This window comes from Lithobates pipiens, unplaced genomic scaffold (genome assembly GCF_037356315.1).
Source record: "Lithobates pipiens isolate NorthernLeopardFrog02 unplaced genomic scaffold, aLitPip1_a1.2 Scaffold_13, whole genome shotgun sequence".
NCBI lineage: Eukaryota > Metazoa > Chordata > Amphibia > Anura > Ranidae > Lithobates > Lithobates pipiens.
In genome coordinates, this window is record NW_027507718.1 from 459,463,768 (window position 1) to 459,484,280 (window position 20,513).

Here is a 20,513-nt window from a genome sequence, read left to right on the forward strand (position 1 = left end):
AGGGACAGGTGAGGGGGATAGAGGGACAGAGGGACATTTCTCTAAATCGGGGACAGTCCTTTGAAATCAGGGACAGTCCTTTGAAATCAGGGACAGTCCTTTGAAATCAGGGACAGTTGGGGGCTATGGAATCGAAGTATATATAAATAATATGCAAAGTGGTTGGAGAGAAGCTTCAGAATGGCAAAGATGTTTTTTTTTTTAATTATGTGAGTAGCCTGCAGTTTATCTTTGAGTTTTTAAGGCTGATTTCCTCCTGTCAGGATGAACCACGTTTTACAATAGACCAGCCACGCACATACACACAATCTCACTCATTGGACAACCCGGAGCGCACAATAAAGAACGGCAGGGTCCAATCAGACGGCAAATTTCACTTTCCCTGTGCAGGATAGAAATTGAAAGCCAGCGTATCATCATAGAGACCTCCCTCGTTTCCTTGGCATCACATTCCTGAATATGTCTTCCTATAAATAGACGGACCCTATACACTTGGTGACGGGTGACCTGGCGGATTGGGGTCACAGCTAATTTAATAAGACCAATCTTTATTTATACATCTTGTAAATTCTTTATTCTCAGCACTAGAAGATCTGCTCCAGACCCTTCTCATAATCTGTACGGGTTCCCTGCCTCCATGCATACATTATTAAAACCCAACATCTGCATTAATGCAACATGAATGCATTTTAATTATTAGTAGAATATTTTCACAGGAAACATCAGAAAATACTCAAAATAGCAAAAAATAAAAATCATTTGACATGTCTGCAATAAATGAATGGGAATAAGAATAGAATTCAGCTGTGACTTGACCCAAAAAAAACAGACAATACATCCTCCCGGGCAGAATTCATTCCCTAGGCTGGCAATTTGCCAGCATTCCCGTCTCTCTGGTCTCCCATGCGATGGTATGCCCGCCTATCATGTGCGCCTTAATAATACCTCTACATGCTCCTCATAGTGACATGAATTAAAGGGACAGCCCTATTATACAACAGCAGGCGGAGGCCGGTGTACACTCTCCCCTGATCCCCCTACTTCAATGTCCTACCAGGAATAGATCTGGGGGTGTTGTCCCTGTCATGGCGGCTGCTGTTTATTCTCTCTTAAAGGAGACGCGATTTTTACTACATCAAAGAACAGCTGAACTGTCAGTACAGGATCCGGGATCTGTCATGTCTCATCAATCCACCCCTACAAACCATTGCAGAATACACTCCAACAAGAGATATTAGAAAAAAGAACAATGGTGGTGTGCAAATGTGAAGATAAATTCTGATTGGTCAGTGAGAGTAATTGTTCATTGCCTTAGAAAACTTTGCAAAAAAAAGAAGGTGGGGTGATTGTTCTGCCTTATTAAATAGTTCAACAATATGAAGGATGCAATGACAGCAGGCAAAACAAATTCTGATTGGTCAGTGGGAGTAATTGTTGTTTTCCTTATTATATGGCATGCACATATAAATCGTATAGTGTGCAGTGCATAGCAGGCGGGACTACTTCCACCCCAGTCCTCCCAGGCTGTCATTGTGGAGATCAGTCCTGTATATATAATAATGTAGAGATGAGATCAGTCCTGTATATATAATAATGTAGAGATGTGGAGATGAGATCGGTCCTGTATATATAATAATGTGGAGATGAGATCGGTCCTGTATATATAATAATGTAGAGATGAGATTGGCCCTGCATATATAATAATGTAGAGATGAGATTGGCCCCGTATATATTATAATGTAGAGATGAGATCGGTCCTGTATATATAATAATGTTGAGATGAGATCAGTCCTGTATATATAATAATGTGGAGATGAGATCAGTCCTGTATATATAATAATGTGGAGATGAGATCAGTCCTGTATATATATAATAATGTGGAGATGAGATCAGTCCTGTATATATAATAATGTAGAGATGTGTAGATGAGATCAGTCCTGTATATATAATAATGTAGAGATGAGATCAGTCCTGTATATATAATAAGGTGGAGATGAGATCAGTCCTGTATATATAATAATGTGGAGATGAGATCGGTCCTGTATATATAATAATGTAGAGATGAGATTGGCCCCGTATATATTATAATGTAGAGATGAGATCGGTCCTGTATATATAATAATGTTGAGATGAGATCAGTCCTGTATATATAATAATGTGGAGATGAGATCAGTCCTGTATATATAATAATGTGGAGATGAGATCAGTCCTGTATATATAATAATGTAGAGATGTGGAGATGAGATCAGTCCTGTATATATAATAATGTGGAGATGAGATCGGTCCTGTATATAACAATGTGGAGATGAGATCGGTCCTGTATATATAATAATGTAGAGATGTGGAGATGAGATCAGTTTTGTATATAACAATGTGGATCGGTCCTGTATATAACAATGTGGATCGGTCCTGTATTTATAACAATGTGGAGATGAGATCGGTCCTGTATATATAATAATGTGGAGATGAGATCGGTCCTGTATATAACAATGTGGAGATGAGATCGGTCCTGTATATATAATAATGTAGAGATGTGGAGATGAGATCAGTTTTGTATATAACAATGTGGATCGGTCCTGTATATAACAATGTGGATCGGTCCTGTATTTATAACAATGTGGAGATGAGATCGGTCCTGTATATATAATAATGTGGAGATGAGATCGGTCCTGTATATAATAATGTGGAGATGAGATCAGTCCTGTATATATAATAATGTAGAGATGTGGAGATGAGATCTGTCTCGTATATATAATGTGGAGATGAGATCGGTCCTGTACATATAATAATGTGGAGATGAGATCGGTCCTGTATATATAACAATGTGGAGATGTGATCGGTCCTGTGTATATAATAATGTAGAGATGTGGAGATGAGATCTGTCCCGTATATATAATAATATGGAGATGAGATCGGTCCTGTATATAATAATGTGGAGATGAGATCGGTCCTGTATATATAATAATGTAGAGATGTGGAGATGAGATCTGTCCTGTACATATAATAATGTGGAGATGAGATCGGTGCTGTATATAAAAATGTGGAGATGAGATCTGTCCCGTATAAATAATAATGTGGAGATGAGATCGGTCCTGTATAGAGCCCTGCACAGGATGATAGGATAGAATGTCACCTGCACCCCTGGTGCTGTCCTGGTGAATGGATGCCCGTGGTGGTGACGTGCCATGTATTGCCCCCCAGGGGGGTCACCCCCATCCACCCATCCATGCACCCAATGTAACAAAGGACAGCGCCTGGTGCTGACAGCTTACCGTGATGTGCGGGATGCTCTTCTTCCCCTGGTAAGACATGATGGATCGGGCACCGGGAAATGCAAACACAAGTCGGAGAAGATCGCGGGAACTTCCTCGCACACACAGGGAAAAAAAATCGGCGATTTAAAAAATATATTTACGAGCCGCCAGATCGGCTGCAGCGATACAGGGAAGAGCCTCCCCGGGAGATGGCTGAGAGCTCCTCCTACAGGCGGCCGGGGAGAATGACAGGCTGAGCGTATTGCTATCCTCATCATCCAATAGCAGAGAAGGAAGGTCCCTTCATAGGACTGACACTCATGTAATGCTGGATGGAGGAGACTGTGCAATGATGGGGAAAGGACTGGGCTCCTCGCAGGTGACAGATATATGAAGCTGCAGTCCATGGGGCCACACACAGCTAATGAAGGCACATGGCATGAGAAAGGCAAAAGAGCTGACAATTCTTTTATTACAGGATTTTATATACTACTGACAATTGTATGCAGTACTTTACATTTACATCAGTCCCTGCCCTCAAGGAGCTTACACTCTAAGATCCCTATCACATACACATGTAGTGTATATATACAGGCACTGGGGCCAATAAACGCACTACAGGTGTGTGTAGCGCCGGCTCCTGTTACCCTTAAACCGCAGTTTAGTTTGGGTTTGAGTACTGTAAATTTTGACCTCAGCATCAGTCTGACTGGACTGCAGGGTGTTCTGCCTGGCCATAGGGGGCGCTGTCACTTATGGCATGTATGGAAACAGCCTGGTTGGGTTATTTAAGGTTACTCTCTCTCAGAACCAGCCCAGTGGGAGTGTCACTCTTGCTGTGCGTTCTGGGAGGGGGTACTTAAGATGCGGATGTCACGTGTTTCGGGGTTCCGGTCCAGAAGTATGTTCTGACTACATGGTCCTGGTCCTCCTGACCAGCCCCCAGGACGTTCATGGCCTGGGGTGCGGATCCACCCAATTTTACGTCTCGGGGCTGGCCAGCCCGAGGCGAGTAAACTGAAAGGAGGATTCAGAGGTGGTCCGGTGCCGTCACGGTTAGTGGAGAGGCCCAGCAACTGTGAAGTTATCCAGGGGAGGACTCTTCGGGAGAAGGCCACGCAAGGGTTGGCTTCTCAACAAGAGCCTGGACAAGCTGAGGGACCCAAGTGAATCCAATCTCATGCCGTATCGCCGGACCGGCTGCAAGACACTGGTACCACACGAGTGTTCTACAAGTTTTCAAGTTTCCCTCACATGTTCTATGACAAAGTCTGTGGCAGAGACTTGTTCCTGACTCAAGCACCCTGTTGGCTGCTAGGCCTGGTGAGAGAAGGACTATCCGGTTAGGGTGAAGATCCAGCTGTGATTGGCTATTCTCTGGATTTATTCAAAGAGAGTTATTCTTCATTCTGACTTTGATGCTAAGAGTACCTGGACTTTTCACCTAAACCCTCTGATCCTATACTGAGAGACTGTTTGTTTAACTACTTTTTTGCAAATAAAAATCCCTTTAAGTGGATTTGTCGTCGGTCTCTGCAGTTTTTGGGCCATCTACCTCGGGAAACCCCTAGAAGCATACGAGGTGAAGAAGGTAACGGTAAGCCCAATAAATTCAGCTGCTCCTTCGGGGGTCAGTGCTACACATGCATTAGGGTGTGCACCCCAAAGCTCATACACACACCCCTTTCTCAGCAGCCTCAGCTCCCTCTCAAGTGGCACCTTCCCCTCCCCTCTAAAACATGCGCAGATCACCCCCATACTTAAAAAACCCTCACTGGACCCCACCAACCTGAACAACTTAAGACCTATCTCATTGCTCCCATTCACCTCTAAACTTCTAGAACGCTTAGTCTACAACTGTCATAGCTCCTACCTCAGCGAAAACGACCTTCTTGACCCATTACAGTCTGGCTTTCGTTCGCAGCACTCCACAGAAACTGCCTTACTAAAACTCACTTACGATCTAACTGCTAAAACCAACAGCCAGTACTCCATACTCCTACTACTTGACCTCTCTGCTGCCTTTGATACTGTTGACCACCCGCTCCTCCTCAATAAACTACATTCCCTTGGCCTCCGAGATTCTGCTCTTTCCTTGTTCTCTGCCTATCTATCACAGCGCTCCTTCAGTGTCACCTACAACTCTGTCTCCTCCTCTCCATTGCCTCTTTCTGTAGGGGCCCCTCAAGGCTCTGTCCTTGGACCCCTTCTCTTCTCTATTTACACCTCCTCCCTTGGTCACTTGATAACCACCCACGGCTTCCAATACCTCTTATACGCCGAAGACACTCAAATCTATCTGTCTACTCCTCACCTCACTCCTTCAGTCTTCTGTTGCGTTACTAACCTGCTAACATATCAGCATGGATGTCACACCACTTCCTTAAATGAAACCTTTCTAAAACTGAGCTATTAAAGCGGAGGTCCACCCTAAAATGGACCTTCCGCTCATCGGATTCCTCCCCCCCTCCGGCGCCACAATTGGCACCTTTCAGGGGGAGGGGGGTGCAGTTACCTGGATAATCCAGGTAACTGCACCCACTTCCGGGCTAGCTCTCTGCGGAAAGGGGCGTACATTACGCCCCTTTCCGCAAGTGCCCGCCCCCTTCCGCAAGTGCCCCGCTGCCTGCTGGGAAACACACAGATCCCAGAGGCAGCGGGGACCGTCCTTATTGCGCAGCGCGGCTCGCGCATGCGCAGTAGGGAACCGGGAAATGAAGCCGAAAGGCTCCATTTCCTGATTCCCATACCCAAGATGGCGGCGGCAGCACTCGAGTGTCGATCTAGAGATCGGCTTCGGGTGCCGACATCGTGGGCGCGCTGGACAGGTAAGTGTCACTATTTTAAAAGTCAGCAGCTGCAGTATTTGTAGCTGCTGACTTTAAAAAAAAAAAAAAAACGCGGAGTCCCGGCGGACTCCCGCTTTAATATTCCCCCCTGCACATGCCCCCCACCATGACTATTCCATCAAAATCAACAATGCAACCATCAGGCCCTCCCCTCATGCCAGGGTACTAGGTGTAATCCTAGACTCTGACATGTCATTTCAGCCCCAAGTCCAAACATTGTCAAAAGTTTGAAGATTTCACCTCCGTAACATCTCTAAAATTCGCCCCTTTTTAACAAATGAAACCACCAAGCTCCTCATTCACTCCCTCGTTATCTCTCACCTTGACTATTGCAACTCCCTTCTTATTGGCCTGCCTCTCCAAAGGCTATCCCCTCTTCAGTCTATCATGAATGCTGCTGCCAGACTTATCCAACTTACCAGCCGCTCAGTGTCTGCCAACCCTCTCCTCCAATCCCTACACTGGCTCCTAATCACCCAGCAAATTAAATTCAAAATACTAACCACAACATACAAAGCCATTCACAACTCTGCCCCGAGCTACATCACCAAACTTGTCTCCAAATATCACCCAAATCGTCCCCTCCGTTCTTCTCAAGACCTCCTACTCTCAAGCTCTCTTGTCTCCTCCTCCCATGCTCATCTCCAGGATTTCTCCAGAGCCTCTCCCATCCTCTGGAACTCGCTACCTCCACTGGTCCGGCTATCCCCTACTCTTGCTACCTTCAGGCGATCCCTGAAAACTCATCTCTTCAGGGAAGCCTATCATGTCTCCAACAAATCTCCTACCACTTCCATCAGCTCATTCCCGACAGTTATAACCTTTTGTACCACCTGCCCCACCCTATTAGATTGTAAACTCTTCTGAGCAGGGCTCTCTTAATCCTCTTGTATTTTATTGTATTGTAACTGTATTGTCTCCTTTTTATATTGTAAAGCGCTGCGTAAATTGCTGGCGCTATATAAATCCTGAATAATAATAATAATAATTTATATACCCCTATTCCTTCTTACAATGAACAGGCCCTGAAAAGTCTTTTTTTTGTCACTCCCTATTCCATCGCTATCAGAGATCCTAATCACAAGATTGCACGCTTTATTCAAGCACTGGTTAAAAACCTCTACCCTCCCTCCATGTTGGACGCACATGTAGTGTTGATACCAAAACCGTGTAAGGACCCTACAGAGTGCTCCTTCTATCGACCAATTGCATCACTCAGTAGGGATTTGAACATTTTAATTAAAATATTGGCCACTCGCTTATCTAAAATTATCACTTCTTTAGTAAATATTGATTAGACAGGATTCATGCTGCATAAAGACATGAACCTTCGTAGGCTCTTTTCCCATCTCCAGGCCAGGCATGACAACACTCATAGACTCTTTAGACATTGAAAAGGCCTTTGGACTCTGTGGACTTAAAGTATATACAGTGGTGTGAAAAAGTGTTTGCCCCCTTCCTCATTTCCTGCTCCTTTGCATGTTTGTCACACTTAAGTGTTTCGGAACATCAAACCAATTTAAACAATAGTCAAGGACAACACAAGTAAACACAAAATGCAATTTGTAAATGAAGGTGTTTAATATTAAAGGTGAAAAAAAATCCAAACCATCATGGCCCTGTGTGAAAAAGTGATTGCCCCCTAAACCAAATAACTGGTTGGGCCACCCTTAGCAGCAACAACTGCAACCAAGCGTTTGCGATAACGTGCAATGAGGCTTTTACAGCGTCCTGGAGGAATTTTGGCCCACTCATCTTTGCAGAATTGTCCTAATTCAGTTACATTAGAGGGTTTTCGAGCATGAACGGCCTTTTTAAGGTCATACCACAACATCTTAATAGGATTCAGGTCAGGACTTTGGCTAGGCCACTCCAAAGTCTTCATTTTGTTTTTCTTCAGCCATTCGGTGGTGGACTTGCTGGTGTGTTTAGGATCATTGTCCTGCTGCAGAACCCAAGTTCGTTTCAGCTTGAGTACACGAACAGATGGTCGGACATTCTCCTTCAGGATCTCTTGGTAGACAGCAGAATTCATAGTTCCTTTTATCACGGCAAGTCTTCCAGGTCCTGAAGCAGCAAAACAGCCCCAGACCATCACACTACCACCACCATATTTTACTGTTGGTATAATGTTCTTTTTATGAAATGCAGTGTTCCTTCTACGCCAGATATACTTGGACACACACCTTCCAAAGAGTTCCACTTTTGTCTCATCGGTCCACAGAATGTTGTCCCAAAAGTCTTGGGGATCATCAAGATGTGTTGTGGAGAAATTGAGACGAGCTTTGATGTTCTTTTTGCTCAGCAGTGGTTTTCTCCTTGGAACTCTGCCATGCAGGCCATTTTTGCCCAGTCTTTTCCTGATGGTGGAGGCATGAACGCTGACCTTAACTGAGGCAAGTGAGGCCTGCAGTTCCTTGGACGTTGTTGTGGGGTCTTTTGTGACCTCTTGGATGAGTCGTCGCTGCGCTCTTGGGGTAATTTTGGGCGGCCGGCCACTCCTGGGAAGGTTCACCACTGTTCCATGTCTTCGCCATTTGTGGATAATGGCTCTCACTGTGGTTCGCTGGATTCCCAAAGCTTTGGAAATGGCTTTATAACCCTTTCCAGACTGATAGATCTCAATTACTTTCTTTCTCAATTGTTCCTGAATTTCTTTGGGTCTCGGCATGATGTGTAGCTTTTAAGGATCTTCTGGTGGACCTTACTGTGTCAAGCAGCTCCTATTTAAGTGATGCCTTGATTGTGAACAGGTGTGGCAATAATCAGGCCTGGGTGTGGCTATAGAAATTGAACTCAGGTGTGGACAACCACAGTTATAGTATGTTTTAACAAGGGGGGCAATCACTTTTTCACACAGGGCCATGATGGTTTGGATTTTTTTTCACCTTTAATAATAAACACCTTCATTTACAAATTGCATTTTGTGTTTACTTGTGTTGTCCTTGACTATTGTTTAAATTGGTTTGATGTTCCGAAACACTTAAGTGTGACAAACATGCAAAGGAACAGGAAATGAGGAAGGGGGCAAACACTTTTTCACACCACTGTAGGCAAGGTGCTATACCATATGAGTTTTGGGTCAAAATTTCTACCTTGGATTACCATATTGTAAGACCACCCTAGAGTGGCTATAAGATTGGGTCACTCTCTCTCCCGATACTTTTGCATATACAGGGGGAACAAGGCAGGGTTGCCACCTCTCGACATTTCTATTTGCTCTGATGATGGAATCCATAGTGATAGCCCTTCATTCATTGCCTGAGGTTGGGGACACTAGAGCTATCAATGAATGTCTTGCATTGTATGCAGACAACTTTCTCCTTTTTAAGTGATTCAGGTTCCTCCTTGAGGGCATTTTTTAGGGATCATGTACACTTTTGCCCACTACTTTGTCCTAAAGGTAAACTATCCTGCCACTCAATGCGGGGGGGGTCAAAACTCTGTGGCCCCATATCTTCCTTTGAAATAGGTCCCCAAAATGACCTGTTTAGGGGTGCAGATCACACCCCAGGTTTCCGATTATATGACACTGTATCTCCTGCTCCTTCTTGGCATGTTACAGCAAAAGACTGAGGCATGGAAATAGACATGGATAGGTACCTCTGTCTCTCATGGGGAAAATAAATTAATCAAGATCTGACCGGTCTGAGTGTATTTTTTGAAACGTCAATCATGACAAAATCTTATTTTACAAAAGTCTCCAGACTTTTTAACTTATTTTTATGGCTGTCTTGTTATCCCCACATAGGGATTAGAGCCATGGGCCAGGGGGACCGGTCCTACCAGACTTGCTTAAGTGCTACCTTGCAGCTCAAATGGTCTATGCACATAGGTGATTGGTTGCGGACGATAGTGATGCTGCTACAGTATCGGAGGCAGCACTAGCACTAGTGGGGTCCTACGAAAGCGTAACATTTTTATAGTATAGGGGGATCCAGACACCACATATACGCATTGTACGTTATTCTGCATTTCTGGGTCAGAGGCGTGCGTCCTGATGGCTACCCACTCCCGCTGTGATTGGACACAGCGGGTGCCAATCAGCGGGTCCAGATGTCCGCCGGCACCCAGCAATCATTCGTGACACAGGCAGAATAACGATCCGCCTATGTAAATAAGGCAGATCACTGTTCTATGACAAGAAAAAGGCAGAAACACGGATCTCTGCCTTTCCACAGTTAAAGCAAACACACACACAGTTAGGAAGTACTCCCATGGAACAGATTTAACCCTTTGATCGCCCCTGATGTTAATACTTCCCTGCCAGTGTCAATAGTACAGTGTCACTGTATTGGTGTCACTGGTCCCCAAAAAGTGTCACTTAGTGTCCAATTTGTCCACTATAATTTGTCTGCTATAAGTCGCTGATTGTCGCCATTACTAGTAAAAAAATTTTTAAAAATGTAAATTCAATAAATCTATCCCATAGTTTGTAGACACTATAACTTTTGTGCAAACCAATCAATATATATATTTTTTTACAAAAAACATGAAGCAGAATAGACATTGGCCTAAACTGATGGAGATTTTTTTTTTCACATTTTTTATTGGATGTGTTTGATAGCAGAAATAACAAATATTTTTCTTTTGTTTTCTTTTTAATTGTCAGCCTTTTTTGTCTCTAGAGCAAAAGATAAAAAAAACGCAGAGGTGACCAAATACCATCAAAAAAATGCTCTATTTATGGGGAAAAAGGAGATACATTTTATTTGGGTACAGCGTTGCACAATCATTCAATTGTCAATTAAAATTATGCAGTGCTGTATCACAAAAAATGGCCTGGTCATGAAAGGGGGTAAAAACTTCCGGAGCAGAAGTGTTAATATGTGTCAAACTCATAGAGAATTCCCAGGGAAAGTTCCAGGCTGGAGGTCTGGCAAGTCTGACATTTGCCAGTAAGTTCTTTTGTCTGATAATGTTCTGTAACATTTAAAAGGAACTGTTCCTGGGAGAAACACACATGCTGCCATTGGTGATGCCTCGTTCTGCAAATACTAGTTGACAGGCTGTCAAACTGACCCTCTTTCTTCAATGCCTTGAGTCACTAACCTAGAAGAAAATATGCCAATAAGGTCTTCTGACTTCCGACCTTACACACTTGTTCTGGGTCAGTGACTCAGAAAGTATTAAAGCCAGAGGATCACCATAACAACCAGGCATTTTCAGAAAATAAATATATTTATTTTAATGTAACAGATGCATGCTGAAGGGATTAATACCATACTCCAATCACTATATTCAGACTTTACTGTATATTCTGCCCTTGCTGACAGCTGATCACGTGGTCAGGGATCGGGCCGGGATCGGTCTCTTACTCCGATCTGTGATCATCCGAGTCTCATTGACTAGGGGATTACAGAGCACGCCACGCGCACCCTCTAATGACAGCCTCCCGGCAATGTAGGTCTGTGCTGTACTCGTCATTTGGCTATAGTGCGGACGGGTAGAGGTTAAAGAGGCTGCTGAGTAAACATGAGATTCTCCTGTAAGTAATCTGTCGGCATTCGCCCCGCCCCCCCCCCCCCCTGTCCCCTCCGAGGCTGCAGATGGGCATGGATCAGGCTGCACTGATCACAATGGTGAGTCTGTATTCATGGCAATGGTGAGTCTGCAGTCATGGCAATGGTGAGTCTGCAGTCATGGCAATGGTAAGGCTGCATTAATGGCAATGGTGAGTCTGCATTCATGGCAATGGTAAGGCTGCATTCATGGCAATGGTGAGTCTGCATTCATGGCAATGGTGAGTCTGCATTCATGGCAATGGTGAGGCCGCATTCATGGCAATGGTGAGTCTGCATTCATGGCAATGGTAAGGCTGCATTCATGGCAATGGTAAGGTTGCATTCATGGTAATAGTGAGGCTGCATTCATGGCAATGGTGAGGCTGCATTCATGGCACTGGTGAGGCTGAATTCATGGCCCTGGTGAGGCTACAGATGGGCACTGATTAGGCTGCATTAATGGGCACTGACCCTTATTTTGCTTCACAGTTTTTTTTTTTTATTTAATTTTTTTCTGAACTTTTTAAAGGGAAGGTGTGTGTTATACGCCTGTAAATATGGTATATCCAAATAACACACCAATACAGCTGCGTATCCTATTTTGTGGGCCCTCATCACAAAGGTCACGTCAGCACGTATAAGATATAATAGGGTACAAAGGAAGCCCATCAATCTTCATACACTTAATGGCAGCAGACCGGATAGTGGATGCAGCAAACCCAGGTATGACTCTCCTTATTCAAAAGTACACTCCAGCAGTAATCACCACATATGCGTCATCCAATGTAGACAAAAGGAGATAAGCCTCATTGCGCAGTACATCAGGAACATTTTTATTCAAGTAAAATGATTCAAATTGCACTCACATTGATAACAAACAAAAACAAGCTCTGTTTGCATGTATGCAGCCTTTCCCCACCAGAAAGATGGCCACCGTGTCCCAGTATGCAGTAGCTTCTCGTTGCCGACTCCTCCCTACTTCGTTTTGTCAGAGAATGACGTCGTCAGGGGCATGGCTAGACAGACGCTCCAGTAGATTATATATGTGGTACACAGTAATTAAGATGCGTAAGTGGGATGTGCTCCAAATACCGGATGTGATAACACCGCTCACACAAGTATGAGCAGCAGAGTATACATCCTTTGTTAACCATAGAACAACTCTTTCAGTCAAAAAAGAGGGATCATAAGTTGTAAAAACATACTATAGCATAATAAAATGCCATTACATAAGGAATGCAAACTAGAAAGAATTTTTATTAAAAAAATGTATATTATACTCGGACACAGCGTCGTCTTGTGGATTGGGGAAAAATTACATTTAACCATGTGAATTGTAATTATTACACACAAACACAAGAATAAAAATATCTAAAATTAAATTGAATAAATTTTCACATAAACAAAGTTGAAAACATAATTAAAAAGAAATAAAAATGCTTCTACCCCGACAGACTATCTAATGTTAATGGCATGTTTTAATATTAACTGATTAAATCATTCATCATGTATTATTGATGAATGCGTTTACATCCCATTCCACGTTCATACCTTGAGGATTGTACGTTGTGGCCTTATAGATCCATTGGGTCTCCAATTTGAATACACCCCCCCAGTCAAAGTTTCCCCGTGAATTTATCAGTGAACTTACCAGAAATACTGTACCCTTTAAACTCCTATTGTGGTGGGTAGCATAATGATGGGACAGACTATGTTTCGGGTATCCATTCTTAATGTTAGTGATGTGTGCTTTTAGCCGTACTTGGAGTTGTCCTATAGTCCAAACCCATGTATTCTAAACCCACTCGGACACCTGATAACATAAACTGCATGCCTAGTAGTGCATGTTATAAAAGGCTTTATAATAAAACATTCTTCAGTGGAACTGGATGTGTAAGAATCAATTTTACGATGTCTCTCCACGTTAATGTGACATATGGAACACTTCTTGCACAGGAAAAAAAGAAAAAACATATTGTGAAAAAAAGAGATTCTACTGGGGGGATCTATAACATTCAGAGCTACTGCATGGGACCCTGAAGTTAGTAGAGATCATAGTGTTGCCTACTACGGTGATTCCCAGCTTCAACTGAGATCCCACAGGCATACTTACATTGGTCCAAGCTTGGCCAAGGTAACTATGTAAACTTTAGATATCTAAACTTCCCCTTTAATATTTATAATGGTATTTTAATGAAAACATCATTAGATTAAAATGTATGTATTTTAATACATAATACATACGTTCAGTCAAGTGGTCTATTGAACCACCGAATCAGCTCACCATCCATGCCCACCTGTTTTTTCAATGCAGCCTCATCAGTGCCCATCAATGCAGCCTGATCAGGGCCCATCAATGCAGCCTGACTAGTGTCCATCCAATGCAGCCTGATCACTGGAGCAGGGCAAACAGGACGTATAGGGGGGGGGGGGAGATGGGATGTGGGGGTCAGCAGGGGGTGTCAGGGTCTCTCACCTGGCATCTCAGCTCAGCAGGTCCTTGCCTGTCATGGCGGGGGGTTGATGCTCCTGGTCCGAGGGTAAAGTTGCTGCCAGCACCGAGCCAGTCACACGTCTCGACTCCCTGGCTCTCCCCACCTCCAAGACTACAGTTGTAGTCTCCTCTGTGTTTGAGCGTAGACTACAACTCCCAGAATGCAACTCATCCCCCTGGCTTTCTGGCAAACTCTCACAAGAGTGAGAGAGAGAGAGAGCTGTGCATGATGACATAAGCCTAGGCTAATGACCAGACAAATAAGAGGAAGTGGGCTGTATAAGGTATTACTATCCAACAACAAGGGCAGAAGATTTAATTGATGGAAAGTTGAAAAAATGACTGAAGGTCCACTTTAAATTGCAAAGAATGTATCAAATGTAGCAAATATACCAGTATGACACAACTATACTCCATGGGCTTAATAAAAAGTTTAAAGTGGTTGGAAAGGCAAAAGGTTATTTACCTTCATACCTTCTGTGTGCAGCAGCCCCCAGCCCCCTCTAATACTTATCAGAGCCTCTCTCGATCCAGCCATGTCCAAGACAGCCTTGCCTCTTTGGGGGCTTGCACTCCTGATTGACTTTTGGCAGCAGTGGGAGCCATTGGCTCCCTCTACTGTCAATCACAGCCAGTTAGCCAATCAGGAGACAGAGGGGACGGGGCCGAGTCACGGCTCAGTGTGTGAATAGACACACAGAGCCGCGGGTTGGGAGCACGCCTGCTTGGGTGCCCCCAGAGCAAGCTGCTCTGGGGGCACCTGGCAGGAGGAAGGGGCTGGGAGCAACGGCATGGGACCCTAAAAGGATCTGGGCTGCTCTGTGCAAAACTAATACACAGAGCAGATAAGTATAACATGTTTGTTATTTTAAAGTAAAAGAAAACTAGACTTTAATATCACTTTAAAAGAGCAGTCCGTTTTTTTTTTGTAGATTCATACTTACCTAGGTGGATGCAGCATCAGTCTGATGCTGCATCTGTCCCCCATGGGCTCTAAGACTGAGAACTGAGTGATCAAACACCACCAATCACTCAGTTTTCAGAGCCCCGTAAGGTGAGCAGAGAGCTCCAGACTGTCAGTCACAGCTCTCTGCTCATCTCCCTCCTCGCTCATTGGAGCGCTTGGGTATAGAGAGGGCGGCTCTCAGCAGCTCTGGTGTTGGGTGTCAGTCCAGGGATCTGGTGGATCCGGACTTCATGGTCGCGATGACTTGGTGGAGCCTGGACTGACATCCGCGACATCAGCAGACAGTGGACTTCAGCCCTCTGTCTGCTGAAAACGGGGTCAAAGGAGTGCAAAACGAACAGCACTCCTGTGATCTATAGGACAAGTACAGGCAAACAAGCTCAAGTTGGACTTCTCCTTTAAGATTACTCAATGGCACAATAATCCTAGAAATGATTCAGCTTCTGTTTACTGCAATCAACATTTAATAGGAGGTAAGACACAGCCATGCATGTCTACGTAATGCTGCCAACATACATCATCTATGAAGATTATAGCCAGGGCTGCTGTTAGAAATCACAGGGCCCTATACTGCTTACCTGACAAGGCTGTGCTCCCCCCCCACACACACAAAATACCAAATTATATTTTCCTTAAAATACATTAAAATCAATTATTATATGGTGTATTTAACCAGCCCCATCCTCCACTCTCCATCTTGAAACATCCTTTTGTGTGCCTGCAGCAGCTGCTGCGGGAGAGGAGGGAAGTCGGAAACGCTGCAGGGAAAAGGAGCGCACAGCAGGGGCCCAGAAAGCAGGAGGATGGGAGTGCTAGAAATGGTTCCCCTGCAGCACAGCTGGAGGGAGGGAGCAGAGGAGAAGATGGCAGCGCTGGAAGAGAAGGCAGAAGAGGATTGGTGTCTGCAGAAAGACAGTATAGCTGGCCCTCCTCACCTTTTGAATTGATGGGGCCCAGGAACAGTACAGGAGGGCTGGCTGTACTGTCTTATCAGCAGCCCTGATTATAACTACAAATAAGTCCTGTTCACTTTGTCCAGCTCCTCACAGCCTCGTGCCTACATTACAGGTGCTGAATACAAGCATTGGCAGGGCTGTATTTACCATCCGGGAGGCATCAGCACACTCCAAATTTACAAATTGAGTATTTTTAACCAAATCCCTTTATCCCTCTTTCATTCACAAATGTTCCTCTTATAGCTCTAGTGTAGACATCTGTATAAGTAAACAAATGATTGAGTTGCCAAAGTTGTGTAATGCCGCGTACACACGATCAAACAAGCGGGTGGAAAAGTCCGGCAAACTCAAGTCCGCCGGACAATCCCCCCATGTGTAGCCTCCGGCATACTTTTTTGACCCGAAAGTACGGCGGACTTAAATTGTAGTTTTACACTCCAATCTTCCCGCCGGACTCGCATTTCGGCGGACAATCCGGCCGTGTGTATGCCAGTCCGCCATACTTTTGAAATGAACTGACTTTTCCCGTCCGCTCGCTCGCCCCTCCTTTCCTGGCTGGCCGGGTAGCGTGCTCGGACAAGGGTCTGTTGTGGACTTTGGGGGGACCCCCACGCCGTTTTTTTTCGGCGTTGGGGTTCCCCTTTAAGTCCATACCAGGCGGCGGGGCCAGCGACGTATCCTTCGCGGGCCCCGCCTACCTGGAGACGCGCTCGAAATGAGCGGACTTTCCTCCGCGTGTGTGGGCGAGTCCGTTCATTTCAAAAGTAGGGCGGATAGTACGGCGGACTTAGTACGCCGTATTAGTCCGCTGAAAAAGTACCGTGTGTGGGCAAGTAGCCCGTTCGGAAAGTCCGACGGACAGTCTGGCGGTAAGTCCGCCAGACTAAGTACGTCGGACAGTCGGCTACGTGTGTATGCGGCTTAAATTGCACTAAACTTTCTGGCCATTTTAAATGCTAATATAAAGGGAAAATGCACTGGTAAAGGCCCTGGTAATGTTAGTTGGTTCACTCTTGCATTTTTAAAGTTCCAGTTCAGCTCAATGTTTGTTAAAAAATGCAGCTTGGTCCATGGTCCAGAGCCCAACACCAGTCAACCTACTTACTGCAAGCCTAGGATGTCATGTACATACTCATTGAGAGCCCATCACCAATGTTGGCGCACAGTAGAATGCTGAGTATTCGGGGACCACTTTCCACCACCACAGAAAGAAGAGGAAGATCCTGGGATATCATGGGTCCAAACTGGAGTTGGGCTTTATTCAACCTTCATCATTGGTGGGTGTATATGTCATCTAAATATTGTCTTCTAAAGATTTTGGCAGTTTAGGACTAAATGAGTGCAGATGTTGGTCACAAGGCTTACTAGAGATCAAGCAAATTGAAACAAAAAACTTTTTCTTTTCTGGTTTGTTGGTGTTTTAAAAAGTAGCTGACTATAAAGTAGACAGCATGCTTCCTCTGATAGCTAATTGTAACATTTGTTTTGTACTAAAGGCAGCCATTACAGGTGTGCCTAAGCCCCCGTACACACGGTCGGACATTCCGACAACAAAATCCGTGGGATTTTTTTCGACTGATTTTGTCCGAAACTGGTGTTGCATACACACAGTCGGACGAAGTTGTCGGAAAAACTGATCGTTCAGAATGTGATGATGTTATTTCGTTACGACTGGACTACGTTCAGGCTAGTAGCCAATAGCTTTGGTCAAGGAATTTGATCTGAGCATGCGTGGCACTTTGTCCGATCGGAATTCTCTACATCGGATCATGTTGTCAGAAAATTTTATATCCAGCTCTCAAACTTTGTTGGTCGGACATTCCGACAGAAAAAGTCAGATGAAGCCCACACATGGTCGGATTATCCGACAACACGGTCCGATCGGACATTTTCCGTCTGAATGTCCAACTGTGTGTACAAGGGCTAAAGTGCTGAAAATTGGGTGTAGCCAGGGCCAGTAACTTATGGCAATAATGGGTAAGGGCCAATCGAACGTTCATGAGCAACCGCAAATTTTACTATGTTGAAATTGCTACAGGAACTCAGTGGGGGTCCTTAGGTGTTTTCAGTGGCTCTGGGCCTTTAGTACTTTGCTTTACCTTCATGTTTCTCAAACAGGGTTCCTTCTGGGTATGTTAGGAGTTATTTGCAATGAGCAATGGTATATTGATTCTCCCACCCCCAATGCAAGGGGCAGTTCTCCACTAACCACCACTTCTACACCGACCTTTAGTGTTAGAGGCCACCACAATGTTTGAAGTATTCCTTTCTTTTCTGTACTCATTATATTACTGAAAATAACTTTGTAGAGGATTTGGCAATAAACTTATCTTCCTTGGGTGTCAGAAACGTTCACCAAAAAATTTAAAAGTAACTAACAAACTTTACTGGTACCAAGGAAGACATACACATATAAAAATTCCAACCAGTTTATTACAAAGTTAAAACATGCAAGAATCCAATTGGTTTTTTATTCTTGTACGATTTAACTTTGTAATAAACTGATTGGATTTTTTATATGTGTATCTCTTCCTCGGTACAAGTAAACTCTGTAAGTTTCTTTTGAATTTTTTGGTGTATATAGGGTTGTGGTGCAAGTAAACAATAAAATTCAATATGATCTATGACAGATATGTTAGTATGCCACATTACTACTTATTTTAGGCTCTGTTTACACAAGTGCGATTTCAAATGCAACTTGGGTGGCATAGTATCACATAACAATGGAAATCACATTGTGTTCACTGATCAATTCAGCAAAGCACGATTCTGGAAAAGGCTCTTTTAGTAATTTGGTGTGATTACAGCCAGTGCTGGGACAAGGTCTTCTAGAGCCCAGGGCGAACATATCAAGTTGCGCCCCCCCCCCCACCAAGATTTATGATTATGTGTCATGCTCCCCCTAAGCATAAATCCCCCCTTCCTTCCAGTAGAAATCCACCCTCTTGCTGAAAATCCCCCATCCCCCCTCCCAGCCCAAATCCTCTCTCTCCCCTTTACCCCTCAAATTTCCCCTCCAAGCACAAATCCTCTCCCTTCACTCCAAATCCCCCCTCCCCAGCACAAATTCCCTCCAAACATCCCTACTAGCGTAACCCCCCGCCCCCCCCCCAAAAAAAAAAGTCTGATCTAAGCACAAATACCCTTTTCCCTTCCCATAGTACCCTTTCTAGCACAAATCCTCCCTCCTAGCACAAATCCCTTTCATCCATCCCCCTTCCCAACATATATCCCCCCAAATCACCATTCCTAGCCCACCTCCCCAAATCCCCCCTCCTAGAACAATTCTTCCCCCCCAAATCGCCCCTCTCAATACAAATATCCTCCCCCAATCTCCTTGTGGTGCCTCTCCACCTCACATGGTGCCACAGTGCCCAGGGCAGCTGTCCCTCCTGCCCACCCCTTGTCCCAGCCCTGATTACAGCACTATTTTGGCCCCACATATGCAAATCACTTCAAAGTAGCATCCAATGAATGAATGAATGAATGAAATACTTATATAGCGCACAATGCGAACTGAATCGCCTCTAGGTTACACTACATTAGACATGTGCAGAACGGAAAAATTTGTTTAGTTTCATTTCGGACAGATTCGTTATGTTACAAATTTATTTTCATTATGGAATTTGTTTCGTTTGGTTTCGGAATTAATTTAGTTTAGTTTCGTTTTAGGTAAATTTTGTTTTGTTTTCTGTAAAATTTGTTTCATTTATAAATTTTCTAACGAATTCCAACTTTTCAGCACAATTAGAATTCAGATCAGTCAAATAAAGATCGGCCAATTTGAATTCTGTGTGAAAAAAATAGCTGGTTGTTAAGCAGCGAGCCAAGAAGGTGGCCGCCTGCATCCTTAACAACCATAAGTCATCATCTGTCAGCGGGCTTCCCCACTGATAGATGAATATAAAGATAAAGAATGCCAGCAATCGCCCGGCAATTGAAAAATGTTTAAATTAACAGAGTCGGATGCCCCCCCCCCAGTCCATACCAGGCCCTTCAGTCAGGAAAGGGGGGGGGGATGAGCGAACGCTCCCCCTCCTGAACCATACCAGGCCACATGCCCTCATCATGGGAAAGATGCACCTCCCACCCCAAAGCACCTTGGGGACAAGGGCCTCTTCCCGAAAACCCTGAGCTGTGGTTGTTGGGGTCTGCGGGTGGGGGCTTATCAGAATCTGGAAGCCCCCTTTAACAATGAGAGGGCCCTACGCTATTTTTTAAAACATTTTTCTATTACCAGGCAAATTTTAATGGATTTAAATTATATTTGTTACTATTTGTTACTATTTCATTCGGAGATTCGGATACATCCTAATAATGAAAAATTTGTCCAAATCTATATTCAGACCCAAACTAATTGCACATGTCTACACTACATACAGTGCCTTGAAAAAGTATTCATACCCCTTGATATTTTCCACATTTTGTCATGTTACAACCAAAAATTTAAATGTATTTCATAGGGATTTTATGTGAGTCAATACTTTGT

At 44.2% G+C, this 20,513-nt stretch overlaps 1 protein-coding gene across 2 annotated transcripts in view; it reads right to left on the reverse strand.

The window, feature by feature from the left end:
* CRMP1 (collapsin response mediator protein 1) overlaps positions 1–20,513 on the reverse strand; it is a 126,847-nt gene that overhangs the window by 94,698 nt on the left and 11,636 nt on the right. Inside the window, exon 1 of one of the 2 annotated variants that reach the window (XM_077477802.1) lies at positions 3,273–3,465. The exons of the other annotated variant lie outside the window; for it this stretch is intronic. Coding sequence (XP_077333928.1) covers positions 3,273–3,311 — 39 coding nt within the window. The 5' untranslated portion in view covers positions 3,312–3,465. Of the gene's footprint in view, positions 1–3,272; positions 3,466–20,513 lie in introns of those variants that run through there. 2 annotated transcript variants of the gene reach the window in all.